The sequence below is a fragment of the Phocoena sinus genome, chromosome 8, assembly GCF_008692025.1.
Source record: "Phocoena sinus isolate mPhoSin1 chromosome 8, mPhoSin1.pri, whole genome shotgun sequence".
Classification (NCBI taxonomy): domain Eukaryota; kingdom Metazoa; phylum Chordata; class Mammalia; order Artiodactyla; family Phocoenidae; genus Phocoena; species Phocoena sinus.
In genome coordinates, this window is record NC_045770.1 from 48,741,786 (window position 1) to 48,768,806 (window position 27,021).

General features: G+C 37.8%; 1 protein-coding gene across 11 annotated transcripts in view; it reads left to right on the forward strand.

The window, feature by feature from the left end:
- Positions 1-27,021, forward strand: part of DLG2 (discs large MAGUK scaffold protein 2) — a 2,048,212-nt gene that overhangs the window by 1,354,104 nt on the left and 667,087 nt on the right. For all 11 annotated transcript variants that reach the window (XM_032641314.1, XM_032641323.1, XM_032641315.1 and 8 more), the window contains one exon: positions 19,450-19,500. In XM_032641314.1, coding sequence (XP_032497205.1) covers positions 19,450-19,500 — 51 coding nt within the window. The remainder of the gene's footprint in view (positions 1-19,449; positions 19,501-27,021) is intronic.

Genomic DNA, 27,021 nt, shown 5'->3' on the forward strand with positions numbered 1-27,021 from the left:
TTTATAATAGACCTATTATGACTCCCCTGCATATATGCAAGGCCTCACATTCAGCTAGGGATGTGTAGATGGCCAGGACCTTCTCCAGTCTCTACTGAGTCTATGAATGACCTTGCACATGCACTCAGTCTTCCAGCCTGGCAGAGATCGTTTGGAGCTATCAAGGCCTGCCATGATTCAACAGATTTTCCAGATATATTTCTAGCTAGTCTGGACAGCCTGTAGCTTTCGCCAACCAGTATTGCTAACTTAAGTTACTGCAGTGTTTACTTGTTCTAATATTTACCACCAAAATCACTATTGTTTCTAACAACATCCCTGGTTATGAGGTTTGCCCACATGCTGCTCCAAGTGAAGCTGGTCCCCTGTGTCAGCAAATCTTCTGTTTCATAGCCTTTCCTGCCCTCGTAGAATTATTGCATGCACAGAATTTGAGGGAGGGGATGTGTAAGAGCAGTCACGGGCCTAGAACACCAGATTCCCACTGCTGTTAACTGAGGTTCTTGAATCAGAGTTTTTCAATTTTCTATATGCCCTTAGTCAGTTTTCAGAGTCCAGAAATGGCTATTTTTGGCAATTCTGTTTTAAAGTTGTTCTTTGGGGAGAGGATTTTCTGAGTACCTTACTCCACCATTCTGTAATAATAATGGATAGTGTAGTAACAGGTACACCTAGCATGTCCCAGGCTATTGTTCCAAGTATTTTACTTATTCTTTTCATTTATACTAATTCACCAATTCATCCAGTCTTCACAATCCTATGAGATTATGAACTCTCTTTTACAGATGAGAGAACTGAGGCAGACATCTCACAGCTAGTAACTGGCAGAGTCAAACTCAGGCAATCTGGCTCTAGTGTATAAGTAACCTTACAATTTCTATATTTTATCAGCTGGAGTATCTAGTGTATGTACTCTTGAGCACTGTGCTATACTTCTTATTTAACTTAAAATTCCTAACAACTTTATTGAAGTAAATAAGATTTTACTGAGGAGGAACTGAAGCCATGTAACTTCTTTAAAGTCACAGCTCTTGTAAGTGGCCAATTTAGGATTAGCATCCCTGTCTGATTGAACCTAAAGCCAGAAGCTGGTAGCCAACACATTATACAATCAGGGCAAAAGATCTACACAAGTACTCTGTAAACACAGAGAAATGACATTAGCACAACCTGGCCTTCGTATAGGAGGGCTAGAGAAAGAAAGGCAGGGTTTATGGTAGCATTAGATAGCTGGAAAGGGAGAAGAATCGTGGAAGGTTTTTTGGAAGCATAAATAGGAATTACACAGAGAAAACGTGGCAAACAAGATCATCCTAAGGTCATTAAGAAAAATGATAGTGGGGTGAAAATATGATTTTTAATTTCCCTTCATATCTTCTCCCTTCCTACAAACTGCCTTCAATCCTTGGTGCTTCCCACCCAAGATTTACTGTCTGATTAATATTTGTTTACTATGCTTAAGCTATTTATGGAATTTATTTAATTTAATGTAATTGGGGATTTATGTTGGTACCCTTTTGAATATTCCTGTTCCAAGAAGATATTAAAAAAAAAAAAAAAGCAGCAATGACTTATGGTTAATCATGATGCACTGTTTAGAGCTTATACTATCACCTTACCAGTTAAAAGCCCTGGGGGGTGGGCAGACAAGAGTCCAGAGAGAGAAAGATTTGGTGCATCCAATTTGCAGCCCAGAGATCCCTGTTGTGACGAGCTGTTGTCAGCCACGACTTCAGTATGCATAACCACTTCTAAACGCTCAGATCCAGTTTAGGAAGCACTGATATAAATGTAGAAACTGGAGCTTTTAAATTTTTCTTTGAAAAATATATTATACGTTTTTTTGTCACTGTAGGTTTCTGTTTGATCTAAGTTAATTGAATCTCACAGGGGAAAGGGGGGTAACTCAAGTCCTCTGTGGGAATATTGTGCGCAACTTAACAAATGTATGTTAAGTTTTATAAAATTTCCTACAAACAATAGGTATTCATCTCTATGCCTGCCATTCTCCCTCTGCCCCAACACTCACATGTGCCTACACTGGTTTCTGTTTAGAAGAGTGAATAGGCAGGACTTAAGATATGCCAATGGCAGACCTAGGAAAAACTTTAAAATAATTGCAGTTAATATTTTTGAGGGTTCACTAGGTGCTAAACACTAAACCGTTACAAATTTGTATCATTCAGTCCTTATACAACCCAATAAGATAATTACCATCCATTTTGTAAATAAGGACACCAAGGCTCAGAGAGGTTAAGTAACTCACCCAAAGTTTTATAGCTAGAGAGTGAGAGACTCATGCTATGAACCCAGGCAATCTGACTCCAGAATTCTAGCTCCTAACCGCCATGCTAAGTTGTTGAACCGTGCAGAACTTACCATTTTGTAAGTCAGAAACAGTTAAACATCAGCAACTTCAAACGATTCAATCAGATTCTCTCTCACTTTTAGAGGATAAGCTATGTGTGTAGCATAAGGTAGTGGGATCAGCTGTAGATTCACAGTCCAGAAAACCTAGATTTGTATCAAAAGTCCAACATTACTAGGTGAGCAATGTTGAGCAACTTATCATCTCTTAGCTATTTATTCATCTATAAAATAGAGATATCAACCCTCATAGGACTGTTATGAGGAGCAAATAATAATGTATGTGAAAACAGTATGTTAATGATTAATGCTGCTGTTAGCATAATCTGAAAAAGGTTACATATAAACAACTTGAAACCTTACAATTTGCATATTTTATCAACAGGCTAGGCAGCTGGGGACAGAAACAGCATTAATACTAGCTCCCCGTCATGATGCCAAGGGGATTCAAGAAAGGTGAAATAACATAAAGCAGCAGAATGATCTCCCTTAGCATCTGATCCAGAAAGATTGATCTGACCTTTTTTTTTATAACAAGCGTACCAAAGCATTTTTCTAGAATCACAGAACTTAAAAAACTTCTTCATGTGATCTTGATGAAAGAGCAGATGAATTAGCGGAGTGATATAGCTCTCTAGCTCTTTTCCAAGGTTGTGAAGATACTGATGTACTTTTAAAATCAGGTGAAACGAGATCATATGAGCTGGCAAAGAAGGTGGGGAAAGTCGCTCAGTAAATATTTGTTGATGGATGGATTGATGTTGAAGGCTGCTGAAAGGGTGAGCTGTATTCAGATGAAAAGGGAGACAGCTTATTGTTAGCAAGTTGTGAAGTAAAATGATTAGAGAGAAATTAAGACAGTTTACTCCTTTGGAAACTGACAATGGTGAGTAGGACTTTCGAGTACAAAGGGATTTTAAAAGATTCATGACAAATAAGAATCCCTTCCCATAAGGTTCAATTGATTTATTTCTTCAATAACTATTTATGAAATGGCTGCTATGGGCAAGTCATTATGATGGGTGCCGCAAAAGACAGTGCCTCGTCTGTATGGTAGGACAGTGTATCAGGAAAGATAAAGCACGATGTAAGGAGCTGGACCGTGAGGAAGCCCACAAGTACAGTGAGAGAGGGACTGTGCTATGTATGACCAGGGAGAAAGGTTAGTGTTTTAACATTAGACTTCCCTTGATTCAAACAATAGATGCTTCCATTCTTTCCTCTCTCCTTATAGCCACTCCTTCTTTAATTTTCTTCCACAAATCTGGATTGAGCATATACTTCCCATCACTAAGTGATGAAAAAGATGAGCAAGATAGTCCTAGTTTCATTACTTACAACTAGATAACCTTGGAGAAGTGGCTTAACTTAGAAACTTGACTTTCTCAGTAGTAAAATTAAAGTTAAAATGTCTCGCTCTCAGGATTGTTTTAATTTTTAGATCAACTGATCATAGTGCCTGGCATATAGTAGATACTTAAAAAAAAAAAAGCAACAGTAGTAATAGTCGCAGTAGTAATACTATCATTATTGTTACTAGCATGGAGAGGTAATTGAGAGAATAGAGTGGTGATTTTCAGAGGATTGTTAAGAAAAATCTTTTTGACTTTATAGAAGAGGCAGCCTTTGGCTGACAGAAATGGAAGCTTCCCATATCTCCAAATAGAATCTAGCTCTATGAGGGTAGGGACTGTGTTTTGTTTACTACTGTATCCCTAGGACCTAACATAGTACCTGGGAAATTCTCAGCATTCAAATATATTTTTCTAAATTAATTAGTATTTTAATAAGCATAAATTAAATATATTTAGGGTGGGGTACATGACATTAATAAAGATACCAAAGAGGATATGCTTTATTTAATTTCAGTTACTTGGCTAGAAAATGTCTTTGAAGATAAGAAGTAGGGTCTGTAGCTAGACAGGTAGACTGGGGACAGCTGGTGGATATTCTGGAATATTCTTTAAGGATAAAGAAAAGTTACTTAAAGCTACTTGTACAGCAAAATTATACAATGAAAATTGTTGCTTTTTAGAAAGATAAATCTGAAAGGATATGAAGAATAGATTGTTATTGAAAAATTAGAGAGGCAGAGATATTTTTAGGAAATTATATTGATGGTCCTAAGAAAGTGATAGTTTAGGTCTTTAAATAGGATTGTGGGTATGGATAACAAATATAAAGGATATATATGAAAAAGAGGATTCCCTTAACAGGTATATAGAGTAGCCTGGAGGAAATGATAGTTATAATTAGGCAAGATGATTAGTTCTATTTTAGACTTACTGAGACTGGGGTGATACTAGGGCATTTACTTAGAAAACAAAAGTTGGGTGAGATGAAAACTCAGGTAAAGATTGTATAACAATAAGGGCAGACTTTGTGAATGCCCATATCTGGCAAGAGGAAAGGAAATGGATATAAATGCATTGGATAGATCAGTAGGAGGAGACCAGCAAGATATCAACCATGTGACAAAAGAAAAGGGGATTTTTAAGTTATGCTCCAGATTGTCAAATACTGCGTGAAAACTAGGGAGTGTGAAGACTGGGGAAAAAATCATTGTATGGATACACGCGGATCTTTTTTGATCCTTAAGAGCTCAGCTTTTTTGTGGTGGTGAAACAAAAACAAGATTGCAGGGGGTTAAGGAAAGAAGTCAAAGATGAAGAAATGTACGACAGTGATGTTCTGCCTCACACTATAGTTGTATTATACCCAAGTGTAAGAGAAAATATTCTTGGCTCTCTGCTGACACCATCATAATGTTTGTGAAATCTTATCTTGTGGTTCAACACACACTTTGTTTCTGTTTCTCTAAATCTTTTGGGTATGTGCTTTGAGCTCTTGATTCTCTTGGACACTTTACTTGCAACTGACCAGGTGGTTTGTATATGAGGGTGGTCAAGTGAGGGAGGGGGCTTGATGGGATAAAAACCTGTATCATGATGCTTTCTTAGTTATTCGATTGTACTCTTTAACACCATTTACTGCCCTCAGAGAGCATGTTCAAATTTTTGGAATATTTAACCCAAAGAATAAAACAGCCTGCATCAGGCTGGAGCCAAATGAAAGCATTCAAGTCAGCTGTTATTACACCATCCAGCAAATGGTGCAAAGTAAGGAAGCAAAGCTGGGAAGAAATGTGCCATTTCCAAACCAGAGGCAAATCCAGTTCTGAACTTAAGTGACTATATTTTTCCTTCTTTACAGAAGCCTTTAAGCAAGACAACTTTGTATATATAAAATGACTTTCTTTTTATACATGTAAGAACCCTAAGCTATCTTCCTTGATTTCTCTTGACAGAAATGCCAGGGAAAATTATCACAATTTTACAAGTAAGAAGCTACTTAATTTTTAAAAATCTGTGGTTTATAATTAAATTTAAAAAGATACATAGTAATTAATATTAAGTCGATGATCACTTTTCTAGCCCCAAATTTCTATGTGTTATGAAGTCTTAATGACAAAGGCAGAGGAAATAAAACCAAAAGAAAATTGTTTAAGAATGGAACAGATCATAGGATACTGATTTTTTTTTCTATATTTGCTGGAAGCTATTATTTAGCAGTTCACTGAACTCAGAAGTTTGTCTAACTAAGATTATAAGTTTAACTTGAAATCAGGGTTTACTGGTAAGAACACATTCAGGTGAACAATAAAAATAGTGCTCTTACCAAAGTTAGAATCTTAACTAAGAATATCAAGTTATTTCTGTAGTTTGTGTTTGTTAAAAACAAGAAATTCTAACTATGATTAGCTTCTTATAAAACTGTACATTTATAAACCAGTCTCATTATAATTGAATAGTATTCCTAAAGTAACCAGATGCATACCTCAGATTAAAATAGGTGCTCACTAAAGCTTAAACAGAAAATCTTTTGCTCACTGCAGTTTAAATAAACAATATTGACACACAAATGTGTATAATACTTAACAAAGATGAATTCTAACAGCTTGTAAGTGACAGAACTGCTATTGGAATTCAGGCCTTTTAGGTTCCAGAGTCTGAGCTTTTAATTTCTCTGTGATAATTCCTCTTAACATGAAGAGAGGACACAATTTTAGCCAGTGCAGATAGTCTAGGAGAAGGGACATTATTAAAGAAAGTGGTGGACAGCTTAGTTGTGTGCTACAAACCTCCAGGCTTCATCTAACGATGCTCTCATCCCGATTAGGCCTCCATGCTTGTAGATTAACTTTCACTTTTTTCAGTACTTGATTGTTTTGCATCCATTCAGCAGAGACATGTAAAGTTAAATGTGATTAAAAAGATGAAGATAATGAACATCAGCCTTCAGTTCTTTCTTTTGGATTAGAGTAGAGCAAAACTCCCCTTTTGTCCCCTTTTTCGAAGAGAAAGAGCTACCTTTTATTTCTACCCAAAGATTTGAGATCTTTAAGAAGAAATAGGGAAGGTGCTGAAGGTGATGTCCTTGAGTGGAGCTAAGGAGAGCAGATGATACTGCCCTCTAGTTTCCTCCCTGATCCTTTCAGATCAAGGAGAAGGGCCATGGCAGAGGTACATGGAGGTTAGGGAGATGCTAGCTGGTAGGATTATGGGTTGCTGATTGGGACCTTCGGAGTAAAGAATAATAGAAAAATTCTTAGTTAAGTTTGGTTGGGTGCACCTTGACCAAAGTGACAGGCAAAGTAAATATGATTTAAACAGTAGATGGGGAGAAAAACCCTGATGTGAGGAGGTCAGAGCACGGAGCGACCTCAGAGATCATCTGTCTGCATGAGAAAATTGAAGCACCATGACCTACCCAGGGTTACCCAGTCTGTTAAACCACAGAAGTAAGACTACAATACAGGTCTTCTGACTCTAATGCCAGTGTTCTCTCTAGCAGAGCACTCTGAAGAAGTGGTTCGTGCTATTCCCTCTGCCTTGATAAGCTCGTCTCTTTCCTACTCATTCTGATGAACACATTCAGTTCATACCATCTCCTCTATGAAGCCTTTTTTGACAACCTCCAGGTGCAATCACCTATCCCTTCCTTTGTGTCATCTCTGCCGCTGCTATAATCCCAGGCATCTACCACAGCAGTCATATCACTTTGTCGCATGTTTTCATTAGTCTCCCTCTGCTAGAGTGAGTTCTTTGAGGGCAGAAGCCATATCTCATTCATCCCTGTATCTCCAGGGCTTATCACCATACCTAGCACATGGTAGGTTCTAAATAAGTGTTAGATTATGTTTTAATTCACGTGTTCGGCATTTAAATTAGAAATTACCAATGCATGTGGATAAAAATTTGCCGAGATGGAAAGATAAATTCAAGTCATATATCCTAGGAAAAGACCACAGTTATTAGGGGAGGCCTAATACTTACTTGAAGTTGGAGAAGAATTCAATGACAGTGCAATTTTTGGCATTCTCGCGTGACCTGGTTCTAAAGATTCTTCTGAAGACATACTGTGAACAAGGCACGGCACCAGAAGTTGCAGGCATACAAAAAATGAGTAAAATAAAGTGTGTATCCTTATGAGGATGGGATATAAGGGATGCAATGAGAGCAGCCTTAGGAAACTGAGTGCCAGTAGCAGAGAAACATGATGGTCAAACTGGGAAAGAGAATATTAAAAAGAAAATACAAGAGCGAGCGGACAAAAGATTGGGAGAAAATCCAGTTGCAGTTATATTCTGAGTGAAAGCTACACTGACCTGATTTGGGAGAGACGGCGAAGACAATTCCTGCCCATAAAGGAGTACGTCTTAGATGGGTTCGTGAAAGAAGTCTTTGTGTTAAAAAAGGTTTTTAGTGGATTTTGTAGAAGAAAGCAAGTTTGTTTGCTTCTTAAGTGATATTTTGTACTACTGGAGAAATTAGCAAGCATTCAACATTTGATCAAATAAATCTGTGACCCTTGCAGATTGCTAATCCAGAACTCAATAGAATAGCTGTCACTATTGGATGCCTACTATGTGTAAGGCAGTGAAGGAGTGTAATCTCATTTATTCTTCCCAACAATTTCATGAAGAGAATTGTGTGCTATTATAGCTAAAATTTCTATTTTTATTGTTATTTATTTAACATCTTTATTGGAGTATAATTGCTTTACAATGTTGTGTTAGTTTCGGCTGTATAACAAAGTGAATCAGCTATATGTATACATATATCCCCATATCCCCTCCCTCTTGCTCCTACCCTCCCTATCCCACCCCTCTAGGTGGCCACAAAGCACTGAGCTGATCTCCCTGTGCTATGCAGCTGCTTCCCACTAGCTATCTAACTTACATTTGGTAGTGTATATGTCAATGCTACTCTCTCACTTCGTCCCAACTTCCCCTTCCCCTTGTCCTCAAGTCCATTCTCTACATCTGTGTCTTTATTCCTGTCCTGCCCCTAGGTTCATCAGAACCTTTTTTTTAGATTCCATATAAATGTGTTAGCATATGGTATATGTTTTTCTCTTTATGACCTACTTCACTCTGTATGACAGACTCTAGGTCCATCCAACTCACTACAAAAAACTCAATTTCATTTCTTTTTATGGCTGAGTAATATTCCATTGTATATATGTGCCACATCTTCTTTATCCATTCATCTGTCAATGGACACCTAGGTTGCTTCCATGTCCTGGCTATTGTAAATAGAGCTGCAATGAACATTTTGGTACATGACTCTTTTTGAATTATGGTTTTCTCAGGGTATATGCCCAGTAGTGGGATTGCTGGGTCATATGGTAGTTCTATTTTTAGTTTTTTAAGGAACCTCCATGCTGTTCTCCATAGTGGCTGTATCAATTTACATTCCCACCAACAGTGCAAGAGGGTTCTCTTTTCTCCACACCCTCTCCAGCATTTATTGTTTGTAGATTTTTTGATGATGGCCATTCTGACCAGTGTGAGGTGATACCTCATTGTGGTTTTGATTTGCATTTCTCTAATGATTAGTGATGTTGAGCATCCTTTCATGTGTTTGTTGGCAATCTGCATATCTTCTTTGGAGAAATGTCTATTTAGGACTTCTGCGCATTTTTGCATTGGGCTGTTTGATTCTTGACATTGAGCTGCATGAGCTGCTTATATATTTTGGATACTAATCCTTTGTCAGTTGCTTCGTTTGCAAATATTTTCTCCCATTCTGAGGGCTGTCTTTACATCTTGTTTATGGTTTCCTTTGCTGTGCAAAAGCTTTTAAGTTTCATTAGGTCCCATTTGTTTATTTTTGTTTTTATTTCCATTTCTCTAGGAGGTGGGTCAAAAAGGATCTTGCTGTGATTTATGTCAAAGAGTGTTCTTCCTATGTTTTCTTCTAAGAGTTTTATAGTGTCTGGTCTTACATTTAGGTCTTTAATCCATTTTGAGTTTATTTTTGTGTATGGTGTTAGGAATTGTTCTAATTTCATTCTTTTATATGCAGCTGTCCAGTTTTCCCAGCACCACTTATTGAAGAGGCTGTCTTTTCTCCATTGTATGTTCTTGCCTCCTTTATCAAAGATAAGGTGACCATATGTGCGTGGGTTTATCTCTGGGCTTTCTAACCTATTCCATTGATCTGTATTTCCGTTTTTGTGCCAGTACCATACTGTCTTGATTACTGTAGCTTTGTAATATAGTCCGAAGTCAGGGAGCCCGATTCCTCCAACTCCGTTTTTCTTTCTCAAGATTGCTTTGGCCATTCGGGGTCTTTTGTGTTTCCATACAAATTGTGAAATGTTTTGTTCCAGTTCTGTGAAAAATGCCATTGGTAGTTTGATAGGGATTGCATTGAATCTGTAGATTGCTTTGGGTAGTAGAGTCATTTTCACAATGTTGATTCTTCCAGTCCAAGAACATAGTATATCTCTCCATCTGTTTGTATCATCTTTAATTTCTTTCGTCAGTGTCTTATAGTTTTCTGCATACAGGTCTTTTGTCTCCTTAGGTAGGTTTATGCCTAGGTATTTTATTCTTTTTCTTGCAATGGTAAATGGGAGTGTTTCCTTAATTTCTCTTTCAGGTTTTTCACCATTAGTTTATAAAAATGGAAGAGACTTCTGTGCATTAATTTTGTATTCTGCTACTTTACCAAATTCACTGATTACCTCTAGTAGTTTTCTGGTAGCATCTTTAGGATTCTCTATGTATAGTATCATGCCATCTTCAAACAATGACAGTTTTACTGCTTCTTTCCCGATTTGGATTCCTTTTATTTCTTTTTCTTCTGATTGCTGTGGCTAAAACTTCCAAAACTATGTTGAATAATAGTGGTGAAAGTGGGCAAGCTTGTCTTGTTCCTGATTTTAGAGGAAATGGCTTCAGTTTTTCACCATTGAGAATGATGTTGGCCGTGGGTTTGTCAAATGTGGCCTTTATTATGTTGGGGTAAGTTCCCTCTGTGCCTACTTTCTGGAGGGTTTTTATCATAAATGGGTATTTTATTTTGTTGAAAGCTTTTTCTGCATCTATTGAGATGATCATATGATTTTTATCCTTCATTTTGTTAATATGGTGTATCACATTGATTGATTTGCATATACTGAAGAATCCTTGCATTCCTGGGATAAACCCCACTTGATCGTGGTGTATGATCCTTTTACTGTGCTGTTGGATTCTGTTTGCTAGTATTTTGTTGAGGATTTTTGCATCTATGTTCATCACTGATGTTGGCCTTTTTTGTGACATCTTTGGTTTTGGTATCAGGGTGATGGTGGTCTCGTAGAATGAGTTTGGGAGTGTTCTTCCCTCTGCTCTATTTTGGAAGAGTTTGAGAAGGATAGGTGTTAGCTCTTCTCTAAATGTTTGATAGAATTCGCCTGTGAAGCCATCTAGTCCTGAGCTTTTGTTTGTTGGAAGATTTTTAATCACAGTTTCAATTTCAGTGCGTGTGATTGGTCTGTTTATATTTTCTATTTCTTCCTGGTTCAGTCTCAGAAGGTGATGGTTTTCTAAGAATTTGTCCATTTCTCCCAGGTTGTCCATTTTATTGGCATAGAGTTGCTTGTAGTAATCTCTCATGATCCTTTATATTTCTGAAGTGTCAGTTGTTTCTTCTCGCTTTTCATTTCTAATTCTGTTCGTTTGAGTCTTCTCCCTTTTTTTCTTGATGAGTCTGGCTAGTGGTTTATCAATTTTGTTTATATCTCAAAGAACCAGCTTTTAGTTTTATTGATGTTTGCTATTGTTTCCTTCATTTCTTTTTCATTTATTTCTGGTCTGATCTTTATGATTTCTTTCCTTCTGCTAACTTTGGGGTTTTTTGTTCTTCTTTCTCTAATTGCTTTAGGTGTAAGGTTAGGTTGTTTATTTGAGATGTTTCTTGTTTCTTAAGGTAGGATTGTATTGCTATAAACTTCCCTCTTAGAACTGCTTTTGCTTCATCCCATTGGTTTTGGGTCATCGTGTTTTCATTGTCATTTATTTCTAGGTATTTTTTTATTTCCTCTTTGATTTCTTCAGTGATCTCTTGGTTACTTAGCAGTGTACTGTTTAACCTCCATGTGTTTGCGTTTTTTACAGTTTTTTTCCTGTAATTGATATCGAGTGTCATAGCACTGTGGTCAGAAAAGATACTTCTTACTATTTCAGTTTTCTTAAATTTACCAAGGCTTGATTTATGACCCAAGATATGATCTATCCTGGAGAATGTTCCCTGAGCACTTGAGAAGAAAGTGTATCCTGTTGTTTTTGAGTGGAATGTCCTATAAATATCAATTACGTCCATCTTGATTAATGTGTCATTTAAAGCTTGTGTTTCCTTATTTATTTTCATTTTGGATGATCTGTCCATTGGTGAAAGTGAAGTTTTAAAGTCCCCTACTATTCCTGTGTTACTGTCAATTTCCCCTTTTATGTCTGTTAGCATTTGCCTTATGTATTGAGGTGCTCCTATGTTGGGTGCATAAATATTTACCATTTTTATATCTTCTTCTTGGATTGATCCCTTGATCATTATGTAGTGTCCTTCTTTGTCTCTTGTAATAGTTTTTATTTTAAAGTCTATTTTGTCTGATATGAGAATTGCCACTCCAGCTTTCTTTTGATTTCCATTTGCATCTAATATCTTCTTCCATCCCCTCACTTTCAGTATGTATGTGTTCCCCGGTCTGAGGTGGGTCTCTTGTAGACAGCATATATACAGGTCTTGTTCCTGTATCCATTCAGGCAGTCTTTGTGTTTTGGTTGGAGCATTTAATCCATTTACATTTAAGGTAATTATTGATATGTATGTTCCTATTACCATTTTCTTAATTGTTTTGGATTTGTTTTTGTGGTTTGATTTGTTTTCCTTCTCTTGTGTTTCTAGCCTACAGAAGTTCCTTTAGCATTTGGTGTAAAACTGATTTGGTGGTGCTGAATTCTTTTAACTTTTGCTTGTCTGTAAAGGTTTTAATTTCTCCATCAAATCTGAATGAGATCCTTGCTGGTAGAGTAATCTTGGTTGTAGGCTTTCCCCTTTCGTCACTTTAAATATGTCCTGCCACTCCCTTCTGGCCTGCAGAGCTTCTGCTGAAAGATCGGCTGTTAACCTTATGGGGATTCCCTTGTATGTTATTTGTTGCTTTTCCCTTGCTGCTTTTAATATTTTTTCTTTGTATTTAATTTTTGATAATTTGATTAATATGTGTCTTGGCATGTTTCTCCTTGGATTTATCCTGTATGGGACTCTCTGCACTTCCTGAACTTGATTGACTATTTCCTTTCCCATATTAGGGAACTTTTCAACTATAATCTCTTCAAATATTGTCTCAGACCCTTTCTTCTTCTCTTCTTCTTCTGGGACCCCTATAATTCTAAAGTTGGTGCGTTTAATGTTGTCCCAGAAGTCTCTGAGACTGTCGTCAATTCTTTTCATTCTTTTTTCTTTACTCTGCTCTGCAGTAGTTATTTCCACTATTTTTTCTTCCAGGTCACTTATCTGTTCTTCTGCCTCAGTTTTTCTGCTACTGATTCCTTCTAGAGAATTTTTAATTTCATTTATTGTGTTGTTCATTTTTTGTTTGCTCTTTAGTTATTCTAGGTCCCTGTTAAACGTTTCTTGTATTTTCTCCGTTCTGTTTCCAAGATTTTACAGCATCTTTACTGTCATTACTCTGAATCCCTTTTCAGGTAGACTGCCTATTTCCTCTTCATTTGTTTGGTCTGGTGGGTCTTTACCTTGCTCCTTCATCTGCTGCATATTTCTCTGTCTTCTCCTTTTGCTTAACTTACTGTGTTTGGGGTCTCCTTTTCCCAGGCTGCAGGTTCGTAGTTCCTGTTGTTTTTGGTGTCTGCCCACAGTGGGTAAGGTTGGTTCAGTGGCTTTTGTAGGCTTCCTGATGGAGGGGACTGGTGCCTGTGTTCTGTGTTCTTGTCTTTCTGGTGGGCAGGTCCACGTCTGGTGGTGTGCTTTGGCGTGTCTCGGAGCTTATTATGATTTTAGGCAGCCTCTCTGCCAGTGTGTGGGGTTGTGTTCCTGTCTTGCTAGTTGTTTGGCGTGATGCGTCCAGCACTGGAGCTTTCTGGCCAGTGGGTGGAGCTGGGTCTTAGCACTGAGATGGAGATCTCTGGGAGAGCTCTCCCCAATTGGCTGGGAGGTCTCTAGTGTTCCAATGTCCTGAACTTAGCTTTCCTACCTCAGAGGCACAGGCCTGACACCCAGCCGGAGCACCAAGACCCTGTCAGCCCCACGGCTCAGAAGAAAAGTCAGAAAAAAAGAAAAAAAACCTGATAAATAATGAACATAAAAACTTTTCCTTAATTAGTAAAATAAAAATTTTTTTAAGTAATAATAAAAAGAAAAAAAGAGAGCAACTAAACCAATAAAGAAATCCACCAATGATAACAAGTGCTAAAAACTATACTAGGATAAACATAAAAATCAGAAACAATCAGTCACAGACAACAAACCCCAAATCTGCAGTTGCTCCCAAAGTCCACCGCCTCAAATTTGGATTGATTTGTTGTCTGTTCAGGTATTCCACAGATTCAGGGTACATCAAGTTGATTGTGGGGATTTAATCCTCTGCTCCTGAGGCTGCTGGGAGAAATTTCCCTTTCTCTTCTTTGTTTGCATAGCTCCTGGGGTTCAGCTTTGGTTTTGGCCCCGCCTCTTCGTGTAGGTCACCCTCAGGCATCTGTTCACGTGCAGACAGGACAGTGTTAAAGCAGCGGCTGATTAGGGGGCTCTTGCTCATTCAGGCTGGGGGGAAGGAGGAGTATGGTAGTTATAATTGGAATGCAGGGTGAGCCTGCAGCAGCAGAGGCTGGTGTGAGGTTGCAACAGGCTGAGGTGTCCGGTGTGTTCTCCCGGGGAAGTTGTCCCTTGATCACGGGACCCTGGCAATGGCGGGCTGCACAGGCCCCATTTGGGATTTAGATAGTGACTTGTGCTTGCACACAGGGTTCTTGGTGGCTGCAGCAGCAGCGTTAGCATTTCATGCCCATCTCTGGGGTTCAAGCTGATAGACTCAGCTCATGCCTACTTCTGGAACTCATTTAAGCAGTGCTGTGTCTTCTGTGGGCAGACAGGGAAGGCATCCCCTCTCCTCGCACACCCCGAAACAATGGTCTCTTGCCTCTTAGGCAGGTCCAGACATTTTCCTGGACTCCCTACCGGCTAGCTGTGGTGCACTAGCGCCCTTCAGGCTGTGTCCACACAGCCAACCCCAGTCCTCTCCCTGGGGTCTCACCTCCAAACCTGGAGCCTTGGCTCCCAGCCCCCGCCCACCCCAGTGGGTGAGCAGACAAGCCTCTCAGGCTGTTGAGTGTTGATCGGCACCGATCCTCTGTGCGGGAATCTCACTGCTTTGCCCTCCGCACCCCTGTTGCTGTGCTCTCCTCCGTGGCTCTGAAGCTCCCCCTGCACCAACACCCTGTCTCCGCCAGGGGCTTCCTAGTCTGTGGACACTTTTCCTCCTTCACAGCTCCCTCCCAGAGGTGCAGGTCCCATCCCTATTCTTTTGTCTCTGTTTTTTCTTTTTTCTTTTGCCCTACCCAGGTACGTGGGGATTTTTCTAGCCTTTTGGGAAGCCTGAGATGTTCTGCAAGCGTTCAGTAGGTGTTCTGTAGGAGTTGTTCCACATGTAGTTGTATTTCTGATGTATTTGTGGGGAGGAAGGTGATCTCCACGTTTTACTCCTCTGCCATCTTGAAGGTCCTCCCCCATTTTTTATTTTAAGACACTTGTCGCAGATATCTTTAAACATTGTTCACATTCATCACTCTGCTTTATGTGCTAAAACCATAAGATTCAGAGATAAGTCTTATTTACTATATCATAATCACTTATAATAAAGGGCAGAATTAGTACATTATCTGTCGTATTCTATACTACTAAGGAATCAAATATATATATACAACAAATAGTAAATAGATCTGTACGGATCTTGCATGTGGCAACCGTGGGGCTGTGGCTCGAGTCCACTTGTATATTTTGTGTATTGGATATCACACTTCTGTGAGGTTTTAATATGTTTGTGTTTGGTACCACTTTAAGGACTGTATGTTTCTTGGGAATAGGGATAATGTCGTAAAATCTTTATTTTCTCACTACCTGTCACATCACTTGGCACACTATGCATGCTCAATACTTGCTCATTGGGTGGAATTGTGTTTAGTCCTAAGAAGCCAACACTTTGATGTTCATGTTTTAGCATTTGTTTTCATCTGTGATATGGGAATATATAAAGATTCATTCATCTTACATTTTAGTATGCTGTTAGCTTTAATGAAATTACAAATGTGGAAAAGAACAAAAAAAAAATCAAAGAAATCATTACTTAAGATTCCAATTAGAGAGCATTAAAACATGGACTAGTTCACATGTGTTATTCATGAAAAACTTCTTTTCAGGACATAAAAGTAGATCTCAAATCAAATTGTATTATCACCCAGGCAGATGGTACTATAGCACTGAAGGGAAAAAAAAAAAAAAAAATCAAGGAAATTAACCTAAAGACTGTCAGAGAGAGAAAAATATATGAAAAATATTCAAAGTTTATGAAATTAGAACCTTAAATACCAAGTTTGAATTTGAGTCAGTTATGCTCTTGTCTTAACTTCCATATGAGGCCAGGAAGGCTACATGCCCAGAGCTATGCAGGACAATGTGTGGCATCAATGGAAACCTACCAGCCGTCACTACATAACCATTAGGTTCAGAAAAATCAAGTATCTGAAGAAAAACATATTTCAAAACTGGGAAATTCCATCTACTTTAGTGACCCTCCATGTCTAAAATACTGCCAATCCTCTCACTTTTCCAGGTGGAGGGGAGACTGTCAGTGATGGTCAGAGCCAGATCTGAAATAATGAGAGCCCTCACCATGCCGCTGTACAGGCTCCAAACTATCAGGATCATAAAACATTACCAGGGTGCTTAAATATCACAGGAAGTATTACTGCTCAAGAAAAAAAAAAAAAAAAACATATATAATTGGCAGTATTTTTCAGGAAGAGAATCCTCTGTGAATTAAAAGGCTTATGTTGTCAAACTAATTGGGAGTAGAGTGAGGCCACTGAGACAAGTTCAAACAATAGACTGTCTGTAAACCACGCCCCCACAGCAGATGATCGGAGCCATTCACAACAGTTTTTCTTGGTTTTTCTGAATAAGAATACACGAAATTATGGCTAGGAGGGAATTACTGTTCATGCCTTTTGTCTCCTTACCACTCAGTAAGCAACCATTCTTCTAAGCAAATGTGAACAAAAAATATTTAAAGATTGTTGAATTGGTATACTCCTCTGAAAAGTTAACTAAATTTTCACAAATGTCACAGCGTACTCTTATACACCTCTGTTTAGAATGGAGGTATTCTTAGTTCTTTCTATTTCATTCTTTCCCCCAAGGTCTTTGCCAAGGGACCTTGTAGGATTTCTTATCTTAGAGGTCCTTAGAACACAGATCATGCTGTCCTAGTGACGAAACAACAAACACTAGAACCTCTTAAATGTCTTTCCTAAATTCCCACTCTGGCTCTTATTATTCCATGTTTTAAATGCTCCTCAATTAAAGGTTGAAATATTACTTCACCTATGCTAAAATCCTTTCACTTCTTTATAATTTCACTAAATCCTGTTGTAGTCATGGAATATTTTCTTTTAAAGGTAAGGTTACATCCTAACCTGGATGTCATCTTCCCCTCTTACAAAGAGATCCTGGATACTACTGAATTAGGCAAATGACATAATTTTCTTGGGTTGAAAACTAAAGACCCATGGAGTAAATGTAAGCCATCAATGGTTCACCTAGCTGACTGGGGAACTTCTGAATACAGATTAGGTTGTGTATAAATAATGCTTCTAGGATCTAAAAGTCAACATATATGATCATACAAATGTTCGGCAAAGATTTTGGTAGTCCCCAGCTATGCAATGTGTGTCACTAAAATATTCTTGTCTTTTAAACACTTCCTAACAGAATTTTCACCTCTGATATTTATTATCTGAGGCTTGTTTTCTTCTCTTTGAAGTTGTCATTTTCTCTGCAGTTTGCAACACTTTAATAACGTGAAGGGCTCCACTCTAGAGAAGCACTGAAGCAAAGAAAGAGCTTCATGGAGCCATACTGCGAGAATTAAAACACATCACATTGACTCAGCCTTCCCTCTCTGCCTTCTCTCTGTCAACTAAAAAAAGTTATGAATAAAAAGGATTAATATGGAAACACACATATACAGGGAGTTTTGAGTTTCCTTTTGTACTTTTACGTGTGAAGAACAAAAATATGTCTGCAAAGTTGCTAAAGCTTAGTTCTAACATCATCAAGTTCTCTTCTCTGAATCATTAAGTTGCTGAAGCCCAGAAAATCAAATTTGGTTTAGGGCTGTTTGATAATATAGTAACACAGTAAAATGTGAGCCCCCAATTAACTCATGTAATTAGAAAATCAAAAACATGCTCTAAGTGGCTGGTGGACACACAGAAGTAAAGCCTATTGTCATTCTTTATTATTTGCTAATGATAGTGTTATGCCTTCAATTAATGATACCATATACAAATTCCTTATGGAAGAGAACCCACAAGCGTCTGTGTTTATAAATCAGATAAATAATTTAATTACTTAGTTCAGTCATTCATTCATTCACTTTTTTCCCCTTCATCATTTCTCTTTTGCCAGCCTCTATTAGGTAATGGGGCTATCTGATCCTTGCCTTCCATACAGCTCTCAATATGCAAGAACTATATTTAAATTCTTCTAAGGAAGGGACAGCAAACTGAAGTTAGAACATTACAAAAATTTTGGCTTTCTGGTTGAAAATTAGATTTTTCTGGCTGATTTCTAAATGTGAATGATTTTGCCAAGACATATATAAGAAAAAAGAAACCGCCTATTCAAGAGTTTTCTTGCTCAGAGGTTTTGTCTGGCTGAGAAGGGCTCTGTGATAGATAAAAGTGGGAATTGAATATTTGTTAGATTATTTTAAAGTAGCTCTTCATATATTCTGTATTCATGGCTGTTGAAATCTAAGGCATATGTTATATGTTGCCTGGCTATATTTAAAATGTTTCTCTCTGTAAGTTTAAATAAACTTAAGGGTTGGTTGGATGGTGAAAATGCTTTCTCACTAGGAATTTCAAACATGTCCTGGTTTATTCTTTTCTCATTGCTACTGAAGGCCTGGTTACATGGTCCAGGGCTTCCCAACAAATATAACAAGAGGATAATGGGGATAAATTACCTGAGCTTGAACCAATAAAGAAAAGGCATTTCTTATCTGACATGGTCATTCTTGATGCTGTTTAACAGCCAGAAATGTCATATGGTTGTGCTGCCCTTGCCACTGATTCCTTAAGGTCGTATTTTAGCGTCTATTCATGGAAAATTTTAAAGACATTAGGAAATTTTTTCCCCTTGTAACTGTAACATTGCCCCTAGTTGGTTTATTCTTTGTAAACTCACAGTGCACATTTTGTATTGTTTCCTCTCCCCCAAACATCACAAAATTCTAAGGGATGCAATAAGCATTTTTTTTCTAGAGTCTCACTCATATTTTAGAATAGCTTGGATTATATTTCATTTGGATGAAAACATACAATCACAAACGTCAATAAAGTGCGGTTTATTCATAGCCAGGATGAAATTTAACCCCCTAATGTTATTTAAAATGCAGCTCTCTCCTCCTCAAAATGTATTTACTATGTCTCTCTATTTTTTTTCCTATTTACAGGTCAATGGGACAGAAATTGAATATGAGTTTGAAGAAATTACACTGGAGAGGGTAAGTAAAAAACCCAATAATCCAAAACCCTAATCTTGCATTCCACATTCTGCATCCTAATGGGTTGTCTTGTGAAAATGTGCAATTGTGTCTTATACCCTGGAAATTTCTAACAGCACTCACAATGAGAATATTAATGAAATGCTTGCAGTGGAGGGCATGGAGACAAGCAGACCGAATCACCAGAATGTTCAGTATGTAAACTACATTGCCAGGATTTGGAGAAATGAATAGAAAAGACAAATATTCAGTGAGCTTTTATGATACTCTTTTCCTGTTGTTTTCATTATACATGTTTTTCTATACATTTTAAGATATATTATAAAATATTTTCATTTATGTGATATTAATACTATCTTCATAACTACCATTACCATGCATTTTTTAGTTTAAAAAAACAAGTGATGGATTTTAAAACCTCCCCCATAGAGAAAAACATAGCAACCCTGCAGAGCTCTGCCAGTGTGTTGTTAAGACCTTGGCATGGGTTTGACAAATTAGGGAAATTCTGTGTACCATAACCCTAATATATAAAGATATTTTACAGAAGAACAAAAGAAAGGCTAAAAACCACCTAGAAAAAAAAATGACTGAAAGGTATTAACAGGACATTCATCAAAAAAGAAAAGGCCAATAACATCCAAAAACCTGCTCAACCTTATTATTAAACAAAGAAAACAATGGTACTAAACAGTTTTTGTCAACCCCATTGACAAAACATTTAAAAGAAATGTTAATGTTCACTGCCATTGAGTGGGCCTGGAATTGGAGCAGCCATGAAAGAGCAGTTTAGAAACATGGATCAAAAGCTTTAAAATGGACACTTTTTGACCCAAGGGTTATACTTATAGAAATACACAAGTCTACAAAGAATGTTCACATTGGTATTGTTTATAATAGTGAAGACTGAAAAAGCCAGGTATTTAATAATACATTATTATATGTCCACATAACAGAAAATTGAGTTATATTAATAGTATTTTAGAAAAATATTTAATTACAAGGATAGGCGGTCCAGCCAGACTCCATTATTAAATTAAAAATCAAGTTTAAAAATGACATTTAAATATAATCCAATAAACACAATTAAAGCTATATATGAATAATACACATTCACAACTATGTACATAAAGCCTGGAAGAATATACACCAAAATGTTAAAAGTGGTTAACTCTTCTTAAGGATTTTTGGGTAGTTTTTAGTTACTTCTTTTTGTTTATATTTATTTCCTACACTTTCCATAATAAACATGTAATACACATATATTAAAAAATAAAAATGTAAGTATTTTTCCTAAGCTATCATTCAAGCATAGAGAGAAGTCAGACTCTAGATCTACATTTACATGTATTTTTCCTTTTCAGTTTACTGATAATTCACTTTCCTGAGTCAGGGAATTTCTCACTTCCAGCGTAAATTTTATTGTGAGTGGCTTTAAAAGGAAATTTACATTAAAAGTTAAGAGTTTGACAGATGGGTTCTTTAAAACTTCCATTATGAACTTTGATAAAATTTTAAAGGCAGGTTAAATGGAGAAAAGTGAGGTTTGTGGAAAATTAGCTTCAATGAGAAAAGAGAAGACATTTCTCCTTCTAAATTACTAATCTTCTCTCTGGAATTAGCTATATAACTTGTGGGATGCAGTGCAAAATGAAAACGTGAGGCCCTTGTTTAAAAACTAGTAAGAATTAAAAGATGGCAACAGCAGGAGCCTTCTAAATGTAAGACCTTGTTCAACTACACAGATCTCATTCTTATGGGGCCAACCTCTCTGTCTCTGAACTAAAACGCCATTTAGTTACCCTGGCTTTACAGGTCAGAAATAGTTAGAAGCTAACATAGGTGTGAGGTAGAACATTCTCTAGGAGTCAGACAGTTGTGGGTTCTAGTATGTGTTCTGATGCTTACTTGCTTCATGAGACAGCTTGCCATCTCACTTCCTTTACTTCCTGCCCTAGGGTTCCTGATCACACTCTGAACCTTGTGGTGCCCATTAGCTGTACCCCCTCCAGGACCTCTGTGTCAAGCATCATCTTCTCAGAACACCACCTCCTCTCTGCCCTTAACATTTATTCTACTGCCCCCACTCCAAAAATTCTTCACCCCCATTGGGACCTCGAATTATTGATTTCACCATTTACCTCCTGTATTCACCCTTCTTTATGCCCCCCGCTTCCTCCTCCCCTATAGCATATGTTTCCTGGTCCCATCACTCTAATTCTCCTTCTCGCACGCTCAACATTTTTTTTTCCTCTCTCTTTTTTTGTGTTCATCCAGCAAACTCTCAGCCCTTGTTAATCTACCCTGGTTAGACCTACACCTTCCTACTTACTCCATGCCAGCACCTGTGTAACTGAACATAGCTAGAGAAGCACCTAGTCATCTCACTTTAAATTTATAGCCATTGGTTTCAAATGAACGCTCAAAACACCCAAGCAATTCTTATACATTTCTTTAGAAGAATCACTTTCTCTTTCTCTGGGACAAAAGTTTCATATCTCATTTGCTTCCCTCAAATCTCAAACACTCCCTCCCTCATCTTCACTCTTAACTATTGATCTCTCTTCATATGGCCTTGAGAAAATCCAAGCAATCAAATGAAAACCACCTTACTTTCCTACCACCAGGTCCACTAGTATGCTCTCCCCGCTACAATGAAAGAATTTTCCCTGCTGCTTTCCAAGGCCAGCTCTTCACCTGTGACCTGGTCTCCATAACCTCTTATCCATTTAAGGACTTTGCTTCTGGAGTTTTCTCCTCTCTCTCCTGCAATATCAGTTTCTCTCTTGCTTTTTCCCAGATAAATTTAATTTAGACATGATGTAATATCTCTTATCTTAAAGAAAAAGTATGTCCCTTGACCCAATGTTCCCCACCCCCATTATTGCCTCATTACTCTATTTTGCTTAACCAAAAATCTAGGGAAATTGTCTATTTGCATCAACTCCACTTTAGTACCTCCTTTTCTTATTTTAACCTGTTTCGTGTTTTCATCCTCACAGTAGTCCTAAAGCAGTCCCTATCAGAGTCACAGCAGGTTCCATCTTGCTAAATACAAGCATCAGTTCTCAGTCCTGACTTCTCAGCAGCATTTGATGCAGCTGTCATTGCCTCCTTCCTCAAAGATGTTAATTTCTTAGCTTCCAGAACAAAACACTCTCCTGTTTATTTACCATGTCTTCAGTGCCCTTTCTCAGTCTCCTCACCAGCTCTTCCTCTAATTGTTGGAACACTCCAGAAACCCAGTGCACAGACCTCTCCGTAATCTCTCCTCATTCCCTTGGTGATTTCATCCAGACCCATGGCTTTAACTACCAGCTATCAACTTCAGATTCCCAAATCTGAAGTCATGACCTCTTTCTCACATTCCAAATGTGTACAGCTAGCTGTCCAGCTGGCATCTCTCCTGAACATTAAGAGGATCTTCTAAACCTGATATATTCCTAACAGAATTCATGATTTCCCTGCACTCACTATCCTTAGGGCCAAAGCTGCTTCTACCCTAATATTCGTCATCTTAACTAATTGGCTCTATTATTTTCCTTGTAATTCAGGCCCCCCCAAACAATAATAATATCTAAGAGTCTTGTATAACTACTCTTTTCCCTCCGTATCCAGAACAAGTCCTACTGGTGCTACCATAAAAATATATTTCAAAATCAGTTGCATCTTACCACCTGCTCTGCTGAATCCTGGCCCAAATCAATATCATCCCATGCCTGAACCACGGCAATAACCTCTACTTTTGCCCATTCTTCTCCACAAAGTAGCCAGAGTAACCTTTTTCAAAATATAAACCAGATCCTACCACTTTCATTCCTAAAACCCTCCGAGAGGTGATAATTACACTCATTATCATCACCTACAAGGCTTTATACAATCTGACCTCTGCTTCTCTCTCCAATATTATGCCCTAACCATCAGCTTCTAGAACATTTCACTTCAGCCATACTGACTTTCTCATCAGTCCTCAAATGCCAAGCTTTTCTCAACTCGAGGCCTTTATATATGGTATTCTATATGCCTGGGAAAGTCTCCTGTCAGCTCTTCATAAGGTTTGCTCATTTCATCGTTTAAATGTCAACTCAAATGTCTCCTTCTCAGAAAAAATGTTTCCTTTGTACCCCATTTAAGGTAGTGCCAGCTTCCCTATCATGCTTTTTTCCTTTTCATAGCTTTATTCTTTTATGATTATACTTACTAATATCTGAAATTTATAGTACTTATTATTGTTTACTTTGTTAACATCTATGCCCCCCCTAAATGTATACTATATATAAATATATAGTCAACTCTATATCCAGTTTGCCTAGAACAGTATCTGGAATGTAGTATGCATTCGGTGACTATTTGGTGGATGACTGGATTATGCCTGTGCTCTGCCTCTAAGTACAGTGAAGTAGAGACACATGGCCTATGTTTGACTCCTGTCTCTATCACTTGCTGGTCAAGTTACTGTGAGTTGAATACTTAACCTTTCTGTGCCTCAGTTTCTACATCTGAAAATGAGGCTAAGGTATTTGTATTCACCTCCCGGGACTCTTGTATTACATGAGTTAAGATAAAGGTTTAGAATAGCATGCATCATAATTATTCTTAACATTTCCATTATGCTAATGTGGTAGTTCTCACAAGTGTTATTTATCAGGATCAACGTGGAGCTTAAAACCTAGCTTCCCAGTGTCAGTGAACAATTTACATTAATCTAACAAGAACTCCTTTCATACCAGCTTTCCCTTTTTTTTTTCCTTTTTTCTTCCCCAGTTACTTGGTTAGATGTCAGACATCCAATGATGAAGTTACGGTCTTTGCAGCTTACACTTTTTCTACACTCCACCTCTATAACATTTAATTTAGCAATAAACTAACCCCCTTTAGTAACATCCCTGTGAGGTGGACATTGCTAACTTCATTTAACACATTAGGACACTCATAATTTAAATGAGTTTAAATTAAACTCAGAAATTAACTCACTTGTCAAAAGTCACAATCTTAGTAAAAAATGGAACTAGGATTCAGCCCCATACCCAACAGACATGAAAACCTAAGCTCATTGCCACTAAGTTAAACTGCACCAAATTAAGCTCAAGTGTTTTTTCTCCAAGAAACTTTTCTTGACTTCCCCTCTTAGGAAGGGTGCCCCTTCATAAATTAACACAAGGAGAGAATTTCTCACACTAAGTGATGAATAAAATGTCTTTCCACTGATCTGTGAGTTCTCTGATGGAAGGAATTTTATTCTAGTGTTCTTTATATTACTATGATGATATAAAAAGAAAAGGGAAAGCCACTGGACAATTTGAGGACAAGCTGATGACTCCTCTCCTAGAGCATCACTGGTCAGTGCATTGACCACTTGCCACACATGGTGAATCCCACACATGTCGTCTGTACATTTAGGTGTTGAACACTTTCTGAACAAGGGCATTGGGCACAGTCCTTGTTTCATAAAATTTCACCACCTGGGGGAGGACACAGAGAGGTAACTAGGCAGAAAACCATAAAGAAGAACAGAATGCTGTGGCTACCTGGCCCAGAATGGAGTTTGTCCCTGAGGCATTATACATGAGCTTGGGTTAAGAAAGGTGAGAGGAAGCTAGCCGTGGAGAAGGGAGTAGAAGAAGAGGGCCTCTCAGGAAACGGCAAGTGCAAATGTTCAAGGGTCCATATAAGAGTAACATGCTGAAGGAACTGCAAGTAGTTCAAGATGACTGACTGCATTTCAAGGTATGAAGTAGGACTCGGAGAGAGAGAGACCAGGCTGGAGAGATGGAGAGAGGACTTGGAATATAGATGCCTTGGATAACATTTAAACTTAAATTTTAAATTTTATCGTGAAGGCAGTAGAGAGCCTTTGGAGAATTTTAAGCAGAAAAAGTGACATAATCATACTTGTGGTTTCAAAAGATCACTTTAGCTGCAATATTGGGTGTACATTTCATGGGATTCAGGAGATGATGCGGGTATGCCATTTAAGACATATAATTAATGGCTAAATTCTGTCAATGGTGATGAAAGAGGAGATGATTCAAAATATGTTAAGAATGTTAGAAGAACAGATTCTGATGTTTTGTAGGATGGGAAAATGCTAGAGAGAGTAAGGAACTCAAAGATGCCTAGACAGTAATCCAAGAAATTCATTAACACAATCTGGGCCTCTCAGAGATGGACACCTGTGATATTTCAAGCCTTTCTGACACCCTCAGCTCTTGTGACATTAATAAAGGTAGCTGAGTATAAAGTTCATGCCTCTGAGTGACTTATCCAGTATCCATATATGAAGTTAATAGGTTACGTACCCCTAACATGATTTGTATCAAGAGAAGCTAGTTGACCCAGCATGGATAATAGATTCATCATGCCTTCATAACCCTGACCAACATGCATGTCTACAATTTAGCAGAGATGTTGAAGTGACTATCTGACCATCTGCCAACCCCTACCCCCAGCGTCTAAAAAAAAAGAACATTTGCAGTGCTTTCCTGACAGCTGCACAATTTATGACCATGTGACACTATGCGAATGTTCTGTCTGACAAGTCAGGGATATTCTTTCGCAGTTTAAAAAAAAAATCAAAGAGCTGAGCCATCTTCCCAAATATAAATCATTGACTTTTGTTACTTATTATTTGACCCGTGATAAAATAAACAGATTTATAGGGCAGAGAAAAGTGACTGATTTATTGCACCCTGCAAATTCCTACAGATGAACCGAGTTTGGGGTATAAGGTGGGTAATATGGGAATTTTTTAAACAGTATTTGTGAACCGCAGGTAAGAAGTGACCCATTAAAGTTGTCTACTGATGGACTTTCCAGACTCATCCAGGTATCACATTAGTTAGAAATTCATTGGATGTCTGAATCACTTAGGCCAAATTTATTTATCTCACACTACTGAGTTTTCATGAAGATGAAAATTCCTAAATTCAAATGGAATTAAGGGTCTATTGCTTCAAGTAATGTAGAGGCTTTAGGGTTTCTAAATGTCTGATTTTTTTCTGGGTCTCTTTAGCTATTTCAAATTAGTAGTAACAGGAACAACAAGCCAGAGTCCTGAAGATATTTGAGGGGGTTTCATATAGTCAGCTCTAGCACAGTCGTATTCTATTTTAGTTAAAGAATTTTTAATGCTCGATAATTTTCTTAAATTTTATGTATTTCCAATTATCAGTGTATATTTTAGTGTGTTTGAAATATATGCACACATATGTCTATTTAAGGACATAGATACCATCCAAACCTAAGTGTGTATTTAGATATAAAAACATTTAATATGTATGAATTTTGATCAAAGTTTTATTGGCTTTGTGGAAGGTATTGCAAGATTTGTAGAACAAAAGTAGATGCACATAAGCAGTAAAAAGAAGCACAGTCTTTGAACTCAGACCTTATTTTGAATCCAGAACCATCCACTTTCTATGTGACCTTGAACAAGTGACAACCTGTTAAGCCTCAGTTTTCTTCATGATGAATGCGACACTGATATCTATTTTATTACAGCATTGCTGTGAAAAATAGAAA